The sequence below is a fragment of the Platalea leucorodia genome (genome assembly GCF_965183815.1).
Source record: "Platalea leucorodia genome assembly, chromosome: 3".
NCBI classification, from domain to species: domain Eukaryota; kingdom Metazoa; phylum Chordata; class Aves; order Pelecaniformes; family Threskiornithidae; genus Platalea; species Platalea leucorodia.
Window position 1 is genome coordinate 34,740,327 of NC_138825.1, and position 12,325 is coordinate 34,752,651.

At 35.9% G+C, this 12,325-nt stretch overlaps 1 protein-coding gene across 1 annotated transcript in view; it reads right to left on the reverse strand.

Annotated features, from left to right (window-relative positions):
* Window positions 1-4,345: 4,345 nt before the first annotated feature.
* Window positions 4,346-12,325, reverse strand: part of DNAH8 (dynein axonemal heavy chain 8) — a gene marked incomplete at its 3' end in the record, with an annotated part of 145,633 nt that continues 137,653 nt past the window's right edge. The window contains exons 88-92 of the mRNA XM_082307343.1: window positions 8,881-9,037; window positions 8,201-8,353; window positions 7,918-8,107; window positions 5,127-5,248; window positions 4,346-4,633 (exon numbers count right to left, since the gene is read on the reverse strand). Of these exons, the coding sequence (XP_082163469.1) occupies window positions 4,346-4,633; window positions 5,127-5,248; window positions 7,918-8,107; window positions 8,201-8,353; window positions 8,881-9,037 (910 nt within the window). The remainder of the gene's footprint in view (window positions 4,634-5,126; window positions 5,249-7,917; window positions 8,108-8,200; window positions 8,354-8,880; window positions 9,038-12,325) is intronic.

Below are 12,325 nucleotides of genomic sequence, written 5' to 3' on the forward strand. Positions count from 1 at the left end.
CAGTAAGTCAGAGACTGTTCAGATATTACCAAGGACCTTATGAGCATATATTTATATCTAACAAATTAGAAATTGTAATGGAAATAAAGAGGCATAAAAAGAAGTCATACATGTTAGCAGTTGTTTATTTCCCCATCCTAATCTCTGCTATATAAGAATCATGTGGTATTTCTATTTCCAAAGTCTGTTTCTGGATTTGACCTTTATAGTGGACTGTTGCTAAGTTAAAAAAAAAGAATTTTTTCCTGAATTTCTGAGAGTAAATCTATGCATGTTTCTTTTGTCCTCTGACAGCAGTACTAATCACTGGAAATAGCATCTCTTCTGGCTTTTATCCAACTAGACTTGCCTCCGGAATACCCTGCTTGTGTGGTGCAGATAGAGGTACCACACCTTACAATGTCCAGTTTAGTATGTGTGATGCCTGCCCTAGGAGTATAAATAACACCAGAGGCTTCTGAAGAAATCTGATCAAGAGACTTGTCATAGCTGTGCAATTACACTCGAATATTAAAAAAAAAATCAGCAGAAACATCAGTATACTTAAAACTGCAGCTTGCACGTTCTATACGTTTGATTTTCAGTACTTGTGTCAACAGAATTATACTTACATACTGCTGCCAAATGTTCTTCCAGACTATCAAAAATAATTAATTTGTTTAAATATTAAGAACAGATATAGACAGTGAATGAGATCACTGAACAAGAAAACTGTATGTCTTTCCATAAAATATTTTACCTTGAAAATGGATATTCTGAATCCCTGCTGAACAAATTTTGGTTACAACCAACCAGAATCTACAGGCAGAAACAGAGGGTGTGGATGAAGAAAATTATTCTGTGGAATTAACAAATATTTTAAGTCAAAGTTGAACATTTCCAGCTGAAAAGTTACCCTCTTGGAACAAGCTCATTCCAGTCAGTGGTTTTGTGAGGTTTAGCAACCTGACCAGAAAACAAATCCCTTCCCCCCACATTTGCAAGCTCTTTTCCATAGTTTTTATTAACTCTACCCATTGTTATATAAAAGCTCATCATACAGCCATGCTCCAGGCTTCTCATGAATCATCACTAAGAAAAATACTTCTACGAAAAGTGAGCATCTTGACATAGTGGCAGATCAATGACTCCCAATTAATGTGTCCACTCTAAAGCAGTGGGAAAGAGCATGCCTTCCCTTGTCTCACCTGCTTGAACTTACCTCTGAAAATCAGAGGAAATGGGTAGGAAAATCCTTCTGGGTGACAGTTCCACAGAGCGAGGAAGGAATAATACAGACTATGGATGCACCCTCTAAGCTACTTCTGGACATGCTCCTCTTTACGTTCTCAAACACAGATCTTCATGAGTTAGGCTCTTGCTTTCACAGAGACTAGTTAAATGTCATATTTCAAATACTTGTCTTTTTTTGATCCTCTGTTAAATACTTGTGTTTTGCTGACATGGCATTCTTGTCTGTCAATTCAGGAACTACAATACTGTCTCACAACTTGAACAGCAGTATCTTGAATGGCAAATGAGCATAAAAAGTTTCAGAAAGTAACTTGTTCAGTAACTTGAAAAAACTATGTTAGAGTTAGCTTAGGAATTTGAATGCTTATTACAATATCCTGGATGTATAGAGCATTCCTGGGAGTGAAAGGTCTTTGAAGTCTTGAATTCCTATAGCTTATGTCATCTGGGAGGAATAATTTGTGGTGATTCAAGTAATTAAATGCATCTTGTTAGATGTTTGAAGAGCTGGCTGTCATGAAATTAGGTGTAAGAATTTGCTATCCCACATATGACTAGGACAGAGAAATACTTTGTGAATATTCTTAAAGCATGCAAGGACAAAAAAGAGCCCTCTAAATAGGTAGTAGATTGCTGCTGTCACAAAACATAGATTATTTCCATAAACTAACTGGAAAGCTATATGGAAATTAACATTCATTGTAACCTGGAAGTAATGAGCTAATGCAAGGTGTTGAGGAAACAGGACAGAACAAACCCCCAGAGAGGCTCAGAGGAGATGGGAAATGGCGACTGGACTCTGACAAACAGAGGAAAGAGATGCTCTCAAGAATCTGATGCAATATATGAAATAGCTGAGATCAACAATATACTATTCATCTCTATTCTTGATATTATAGAGGATGGAGAATAAAATCCTCTTCGGTGTAACTTATGTAACTCAGCACATTATTGATTTGCACCTTCTCTGGTATTTTCCCATATAGACTTTCACTTGTAAAAGTGGCAATGCACATCTTCCACCTGTGGAGGCATTCACGGGTTACGCATTGTTTCCCCATTGTAATTAAGCTGAAAGGCCAGACCAGGAAAAAATCTTTAGGAATGAACACAATATAGTTGTTGTGCTGTTTTTTGGATATGAACTTCTTTCCCCTCTGCCCCTGCAGGGTAGACTGGGAGTGTGAGAGAATGTGGGAGGGGAAAAAGGCAGGACCGCTGAGCCAGACTGTCCAAAGAGATGTTCCATACCATATGATGTCATGTTCAGCACCAAAGGCTTGGGGAAAGGAGAAGGAAGAGGGATATTTGTGCTTATTGCATCTGTCTTCCCAAGTAATCATTATGTGTGCTGATACCCTTCTTCCCAGGAAGTGGGAAGAACATCTGCCTGCCAGTGGGAAACGGTAAATAAGTCCTTAATTTACTTTGCTTGTTTGTGCAGCCTTGCTTCACTTATTAAACTGTCTTCATCTCGACCCACGTGTTTTCAGCTTCTGCTCTTCCAATTCTTTCCCCCACCCTGCTGGGGCAGGGGGGAGTGAGCAAGCAACTGGGCAGGTACTTAGCTGCTGGTCAGGTTCAACCCACCACAAGTACTGTCATAAATTTTTTGATTACTTGGAGCAAAATCTCTTGCAGTTGCACAGATTTTTTTTTTTTTTTCCTCTGTGCATATATAGTTCTATGGTACAATGTTTAACTTTTACAATTTCTGTGTATTTTTACCTAACACCTTAGCTGGTTTGTTGTATTTGGATCTAACTAAGTCTACAGAGGAGAGAGAGAAGAAACGTTTTACTTAATTGCATTTGGAGATCTTCCTTTTTGTTACTCTGCTCATCATTTTGTGCCTATGTATTGTTATTTCCTATATGCCACAGCCTTTCTGCAAGAGGATATCCTGGGATGGTGACCTCCAACAGAGAGCTGTAGGATTCTAACTCAAGAAGAGCCTTTTACCATCCCATCAGATGCCCCACGACTTCATCAAGTAGTAGCTGCGCTTTGCCACAGCAGATGCATTTGATCTGCAAAAGGAAGATCATAGTCCAGCCATGGGGTGTAAGTGAAAAACTGTGTTGCCAAATAAAGGTATCTGAAGGAAGAACAAATTTTATGCAGATTATTACAGAGAGAGTGTAGACTGCATACCTTGTTTAGTATTACATGCATAGAATTAGTTTAATACTAGTTATGTCTGGAAAATTCATGGATGTTCATCAGGTTTATCATCACAGAATAATGCTGATAGCCACTCCAAGGATTCCAGCTTATATTTTAGAGGTAAAATGAGATGCAGGAAAATAATTGTACTTGTAGCTAATCTGGTTCTCTAGTTGAATTACAAAAACATCCATATTAAGTACTTGGCACTGTTCTACTTCCGTAGCTATGTTCCCACACAGCTAAACTGAACAGAGAATGTACTGGTCTCTGTCAGATATTCCAGACACAAACATTCCTGGTGTAGTTTTATATACAGCTTATATATATATATATATATAAGGTATACAGCTTAATCTGTATAGTTTAACAAGAACAAGTGAACCCTGAGAAACCCCAAGCAAAAAATATGGACAGAAATATACTTTTCTGTCTTAAATATAAAGTTTCCTGCGGAGTCAAAGAAAATAATATATGTATTGTTCAGAATCCAGGAATATTTTAAAACTTGTATCTAGGAAAACTTAAATTTTGTTATGTTCTATATTGTCTTCTGTCATCATGTGTCACTGAAACACAAGCTAAAAGCTGTATATGAGAAAGAATGTGAAAAAGCTGAGTTTTTCTCTTTTAAGGTTTAACAACATTTTATTTTACATTAATTGTATTATTAAAGCAAGTATTCCTTTTCAAAGTAATAAAATGGAAACATCAAAGACTACAATCAGTGAACTTATTTTGAAAACTTTACTTTAAAACTATCACCAAATAGCCAAGACAAACTGAATTTACTGGAAGCAGAGGAAAAAAATCATTAAGCCAAGACTGGAATGACAGTTCTAGTATAACAACCAACGGCCACCAAATAAAAAGCAGTAGAAGAATTACAGATGTCATTGGTTACACATGCCATATATTCCGTTTCTGTTATGGTACGAAAAACAGTTTACTTGATGTCACATAGGAGAGCCACTCCTCTCAATATCCAGTGGTCTGGAGACACTACTGTCCTTAAATAGATCACTGTAATATAGTTCAGATCTGTCCGCTTGGGCTTCTTGTAAAGAGGACAAACATAGAGCCTGGGATCCTTAGGACTGGTTGTATTCACAGCAAATATATGCACCACAGGCAGCTGGACAAAAAGAATCTTTGGTGTAGATTCAATGAGTTTGCTATTTCGTCTGTCCCAGCCTGCACCTTCCAAGTATAGCCCATAGATATATACTCCTTCCTGTGTGGAGAGTAAGCAGATAGATACATCACAGAAAATAAAGCATCTGTTTTGTAAAATGAGTAACTGGCTTAAACCGTTAAAAGGAATATATGTTTTATAGAAAAAAAAAATGACATTGAATCTTTTCAAACTATTTCATTTTAAACTATATCATCATCCTTTTTTGGAAGATAGTGCTGCTGAAATGCATGGCAATAAAAGTTGTTTAGTAAAGCCCATACACTACACAATTTGATCTAAAGTTTACTATAAATTCCAAAAATCAAGAGGTGGTACAATGAAATGGTTATTTTAATAAAATATTTTTGTAAGTACAAAATAAAAAATTAAAATGTTCATGCTTATTGTTATTTATCTTCTACGTTGAGCAAAACCAGCCAGGTGAAAACAGTAGTAACTTTTCCTCTAGCAATCCAAAATGACTGCATAGTACACAATATAAATTAAATACCAAAATTAATACTGAAACATCTTTGCATGTCATACATACAGAAGGAGGTGCTGTGATTTCTTCTTTGTTTTGCTTTAGCACTTCGTTATGTATTGTAACTGTATCTAAAGCCCAGCCTTTATGTGCTCGAGCTGCTTCTTGTCTCATTGCTGTCAGGAATCCTTGAGAAATTAAGCCAGAGATTTAGTATACCTCTCACATGACAAAAAAAATCTTGCTTGGTTATCTGCATGGTTCTGCACTGAGTGTTATAGACAGATATTCAGAGTTCGAGTGAAAATGAGCACCTTGACTAATGATAGCAAACTATTTTGGGCCAAAATAGGAACAAATTACAAAAGTGGCATAGAATGCATTACACTGAGAAAAATATTTTTAAATGGCACATAAAATAACACACTTTTTTTTATACTGAATTATTCAGTTAAGAAATGTTTGCTCAGGATACTGATTTACAAATTATCATTAGTCAATCAGCTACAGGATGGATGATAGATTTGTATTTCAAGAAGGAACTTGAAGGCAGACAAGATATCAATTATGTGAGCTGATATTTATGTAACGGCAACTTAGGAAAAAAGCAATTTTTATTTTAAATGAAAGAAGTAGAAAAATAAAATAAATTTCACTGATGGAAAACAAAGAAGGTGTGTCTGAATGTGCTAATAAAAAGAACTATATGAGTGTGGGGAATCTAGACAAGGCAGTGCCTACGAAGGATGAAAAATTTATGTTTTGTTAGTGAAGAATAGGGAGTCCTAGACAGAAATGAAGGTAGAGGATGACACAATCAAGCAGTGAGTTAGGTGATTTTTTGTGTATTGTTTTGAACAGACTTTACAGAGGTTTGCAATTTAAAAAGTTCGAGAGGTAAAAGGCTGAATAGTGTAAGCACAAGATGACAACTGGGCAGCAAAGAGGATTGGATGTGTTTTAAAGGAAAAAGCTACAAAAATGTAACACTTGTAGCAAATACCTGGTTCTTTCTGTATAAGTGTCTCAGAAAATGACGATGCAGTCACCAAAAAAAAAAAAACAATAGCTGCTATTTAATGCTACCAGATGAAGAACTACTTGGAGTTGTCAGAAAGAGATTGAGGCGAAGAGAGAAAAGTTAACAATAGAGAACTGCATACTTAAAAGTGATTACTGTAAAGACTTAAAGATGAAATGGCATCAGTTCCTTCTTGATAGGGCATAAAGGAAAAGAAGACTAGTGTTTTGTGGGCTGTCAAGTATCTACAAGGAGGTGAAACCACCAACTGAAATACTGACAAGCCGTGGGGAAATCATGAAAGTACATGGGCATGCAGTAGAAGACAGCATTTCAACATTTAAGAAGTGGTTTAACATGCTAATTAGGACAAAGCCCATTAGAAGCTATTTGTCACAGCTAAAATATTTGTATGTGATGTAAATACAATTAATGTAGTACGTGAAATGAACATGTATTCATGATAATTTGGATGTGCTCCAGGCACCTCAACTGTTTCTGAGAGCGACTCCAAAAAATACTTTGATATTAGTACTTTTTACAGTCCTGGTCATAGAAAGGCCAGTAAGAACAGAAGCATCACAAAGCAAAGATAACTTATAAAATATTTAAGGATGTCAGAGGTTAATCCTAATGAGAAAAGCCACCTCACAGATGTTACATGGGAGGAGTTTCTCATGAGAATTTTGTATGGACAGTTGTATAGGCTAAATGAGATTATTCTATGAACGTGCATCTAATAAGGTAACAAGTTTTGTTACTCAGGAAGGTGGTTACAATTTGTTTTTCTTCCTCTTTCCTATAAAATGATAAATATATCAACCTATAACAGATAATGAAAGGTAACATTTACTTGTACTTTGCAGTATATCTTTGATTAATTTGGAAAAACTGTTCATTAAATAATGTGTGAAATGGAAACACTGTGAAAACTACAGTTTGATGATTCTCTATGAGAGATAGATAACTGCTATAAATTCTGGTATAGTTGCATGTTCCTAGAATCATAGAACAGCCCAGGTTGGAAAGGTCCTTGGAAGATCACCTGGTCCGACCTTTCATGGGAAAGAGAGCTTAGATGAGATTATCCAGCACTCTGTCCAATTGCATCTTGAAAACCTCCAGCAATGGGGACTCTATCATGTCCCCGGGGAGGTTGTTCCAGTGTGCGATTGTTCTTACTGTAAAAAAATTTTTTCTGTTGCTACTGTCCAGCATATAAATAACATATTGCTCTAGATTAAAGCTCTTCCATACTCAAAACTTACAGTTTGGAACGAGTTAAACAGTTTGAAACCACAGGAAAAGTACATTTTCTTTAAAAGCTGTATCATTATCATTAAGTGCATTTTCCTTAGAAGCTGTATCATGTCATGCTGCAACATGTCACCAAGATAAAGCATTTTATTTGTTAACTACATGTTTTCCTTCTTGTAATATAAAAACTGTCTTTATGGGTCAGACTAAAAGACCATCTGTACAAGCATCCCGTCTCTGACACTAGGTGGATGCTCAGTGAAATAATATTACGACAAGCAAAATGGCACATAATTCCTTTCCCTTCTATGTTCTTCCAGATTCTGGCAATCTGGAGCTTGAGGACCTCCCAGCTTGAAGGTTAAGTTTGGACAGTCATGTTTATTGCTACCATTGGACCTGTTTCCCACAACTTTATCTAATCTCTTTTTTGAATCCATTTATCATCTTGGCTTCTATGACATATTCTGACAGTGATCAAAACATTTTTTCTAGGTGTAATATTAAATTAGAGATGTAGTAAACCCCATTAAATTATGATTAAATACATTATTACTCAAGTCCTTTCAGTACCCTTACCTTGTGGATTAAAGAATCCGGTCATCCAAAACACATTTGGTCTTCCTTCATATATCCAAGTAGAGAATTGATTATTTCTTTCCAAAAGTTCAGTAAACCAGAAGCCAAGTGTTGAAGAATCCCAAGATATTCTTTTCCATACTTGAGGAATTCGAGCATCGTACATATTATCAAGTGCATCTCTCAAATTCTGAAGGAACAAAATTATAATATATGAACTAAAGCAATCAAGGTAATAGTTAAAATAGAGTATTCCATATGTAGTAAATATGCTTTTACTTGCCTCACTCATAATAATAGTTCCTTCTATGGCTAATTTAAGATCATTCAAACTGTTGCGGAGTATTGAGATCACCTTTTGCATTCGGTCAATTTCTTGCCGAAGAAAAATATTCATAGAGTTAAGTTGCCCCATTTTAATTAAACGAGCTTTTACCTAAAATATAGGAGCACAGAAGAAGGAATTTAGTTAAATCTGAAATGCTGAAATACTGTTGTCATATGACATCTTAACTTTTTTGTGTTCAGAAAAGTAAACAGTAGACTTGTACTTCACATTATTCAACTAACATTTATCCCCTTAAAACTGTTTCAGTTTTTATTTTTATTTTTTTCTGATACTACCCAATCATGATTTTGCTAGAATAGGACTTCACCGAGAAGGCCCAGGAGACTGCTGTCACAAAAAGTCAAGACAGACTTTTTTCTGTGTTTTCATATGCAGCTTTGGAAGTCCAAGCATAGTGTCCATGCCATAACTCCATGATCAATTGTTATATGTCTTGATTTTAAATAAAAAAGCCTCCTATCGATTCACACTGATAGTGATAAAGATGTTGGTTCCTTGCTTGAATCTGCTACTAACTATACCATCTTTCTTTACAGTTCAGGGTTTCTTTTTTGGAATGTCTTGCATGAAAACTCAACAGAGAGAACATAAGAAAACAAGTAAGATGAGCTTGCCTCATGGGGTATGTAATCTGGCGGAAGTTTTTCTAGCATGTCTTCAGCTAAACGATAAACAATTGCTTCACGAGTTTCTCCAGCTCCTGCACCACTTTCTTTAGGCTGAATGTTGGTAATAGTATCTAGCACATCAGCTGCTGTATTAGTTTGGTATCTGAGAGGATAAGAAATATGTTATAAATTACATAGGATTTTTTAATAGTTAAAAGGATACTTTGTACACACAACTTTAAAGTTGAGAAAAACTGTACTGTGTCACCAGGTTAAATCAAAACTCCCGCAAGAAATTGTTTTCCTTTGTGTTCTGCACCAAGCTGACCACACTAATAGTGAACAATGTGTGGTTTTCCATGGTTGTAAAGAATATGAACTTCCCTCCATACACCCCTGTATACATTTGCTGTTTTTCTAATTCATGGCTAAGGAGAAGAGAGAGTTCTGCAGGTTGCTTCTCAACCCTTGAGAATGTGAGGTAGCAGAAAAACCTATTATCATATGATTTCTAAGGATTCTAAGGAAAGGGAAGAAAATGGCATATGCCTGTACTTCTAAACAGCTATTTGCTGGGAAGAAGCAACAAAAATTTTGTAACAAGGAAGAATATTTCCCTCATTTAGTTACTTCTTAAAAGTGGAATGCAGAAGAAGGAAAGGTGGAGGCATGACTCTGCAAGCTGTCCCTTTATTAAATAGTAAATTCATTCTGCCTTGAAGTATTTCAGAATTAATGATAAAAGCTGCTAGATTTACAATATTGGAGATTAAAACCTTCTATTCCATAGTGCAGCATGGGCAGTGCTAATGTAAATTTATGTTCTGAGTCAATACAAAAAAGTAAATTAAATTCATGTGGCATTTCATGGTAGAAGATAGTAGACCACATCAGTCATTCAACACAAGCAGAATTACAAGAGTACTTTTGTTATAATGCTATCTAGTGGCATAGAGCTACAAGAGGCAGTAAGAAAGAAAACATAACAGTGTATGTGTTGGTACTGCAGTGCTGGCATTGCCTACTTTTACCTTATGGAATCAACTACATGAGGAACATGCAGCCTGTCTGACTCAGAACATAAATTTATACTGACTCAAAGCACAATTTTGCATGTCAGTTTTACTTTTCGACCTTCATATGACACCCGTCTCCTTCTATTACTTTTTCATACATAATTATATAAGATATGAAACCAAGGATTGTGCCACAGGATAGAACATATCAAGTCCTGAAGCATCTAAGCTTTGGAGATAGTATCATAAGACTACAGAAACTAGATAACATAGCATTTCAACGTAAACTGTTTGTGAATGCAATTATAGACTATAAATCAGAAATACAGAAGAAATCCTACTGGCAGTTTTCTTCTCAGAAGATATAATTTCTTCTTCTGAATGTAGGAATGGTGGGGGATTTTGTCTGGCAAAACTCTCAAGCTTTTTTCCCTTTATGGCCCCATTTAAAGAATGATAGATTTATTCAAGACCACATATGAACAGAAAAGTTGGATAAAATCAAATTTCTCTTGGACCCACGGCTTCATTCCTAATTTGGATGGCATACTGGTGGTTGTAACCCTTACTCTGGGTCTCGCTGTTCTAACAACTAGTGATAAAAGACATGTGAACCTTCCTCTTCACACTGCAAGTACTGTTCTTCAGTACTGCTGTCAGACTTTTCTATGTGGAAGGAATAGGTCCCATGATTATTACATCAATTGAATTATAAAATATTACAGAATTATAAAAATAAATGTTTTTTCCCCAAATCAAAAGAAAAATAGAAACAATTTAAAAATTAAGGCAATATGCAAACTTTGGGGAAAAGCATAGAACAGTTTTTGAAAAATAACCTCAAAGGAGTAGAATCAAAGGTAAACAATATTCCTTTCTTCAATGACACAAGCTAGGATCTTCTGGAGAGAAGAAATGATCATCTGAATCTTATATAAAGAAGCAAACATGAATAGCAATAGTAGTTTGAACAAGAAGACTTTTATTGTAAATAAAAATAGAAAGACAAAAGGATGCACCTCAATGTGTACATGATTAAAAATAATATTCCAGTGTGGACGTGAGCAGAAAATAGACACAAGACATTTCATTCACATAACAGTGGGACACAGTGAATATAAAAAACACTCCAAAACAAAATTTTTCTGGGCTTTGGAAAACCTGGCTTTTCTTCACATTGCAAATTGTTGAAGTACAGATGCAAGCAGTACTGAAAAAAAGACTGCACAGGTTTGTAGAGGAAGTACCACATTCCTGGGAAGGAAATCAGATATACACAATAGGGTGTCCCTGATCAGATTTAGACATCTAAGTGTAGATGTCTACATAACAGCTGTTTGTCTAGTTTGCCCTTAGCAAACTAGAAGCATGATTCAGCTCATGTATTTTAGATGTCTGCTTTGTGATCAGAGGAATTGCACTTTACAAGGACCTATTTTTCTCTATTACAGAAAGGAAGTCTTGGGTAACTGTAAAGGAAGCTAAAGCAACATTAAATGAACCTCATTTACAACATCTATTTTGCCTAAGAGTGAGTATGTACGATAAAGAACTTTATACCAGTTTATGTTGGTTTTCCCTGAAGCAGTATTGCAAAGCAAATTGTGTCATAAGAAGAAAAAGAGAAGGAATTTTCTACGGATTTTGATTTGCTCCAAAAAGTATTATTAAGTGTATTTTCTTACAGAGTTTGGATTCAACAGCCTATCATAGTTTGCTGGCTGGAGTCTCTGCCATCACGAATCTACTCTACTGGATGTTAAGACTAAGAACAAATGCAGTTTGACAGAAGCATTACCTCAGCTTTGTGTAGAAAACAGCAATATCTGTTGCAACAGGGTATTCAAAACCTCACGTTCGCCAAGGGACAATGGGAGATTCTGCTCTGACTTTGGTTGGTTAATAACAGCTTGCAGTAACTTTACAAAAATTCAGTTAGATTTAAGGCTTCAGTACGGAACCAATTGGAGAAGGGGTTTTGACAGAAGATTGTCAGAATATTCCGTGCCTACTCAGGTATCTGTTAACTATGTTGCCTTTGCAGAGCCTATGGTTCACATAGGAAGTTAAAATCAGTCACAATGACTTCAGGTGTTAATCCCAAGTGGATGAAAGTGTTAACATTCAGTGAAGTCTTACTGTTGGAACCAGTGGATAAAGCTTTTGGCTGAACTGGAAAACTCTCCCACTAAACCAGTGGGAGATAAGGTCTTTCTTGTGCTCAGTAATAGTAACATGGAGAGGTCCTGGCTGTCTCAGGGTTCCAATTCTAGCAGTTAGCCTTCTGCATACTCTGAGATGACTTAATAGGATATCTTAAGGAGAATTTGAATGCAGCTTTTTATGGGATTGTATGGGATGCTAATCCATTTGGTCTGTATGTCAAAGATGAAATTCAGACAGACAGTACATGTGCATAGTTGCCTATAACAGAC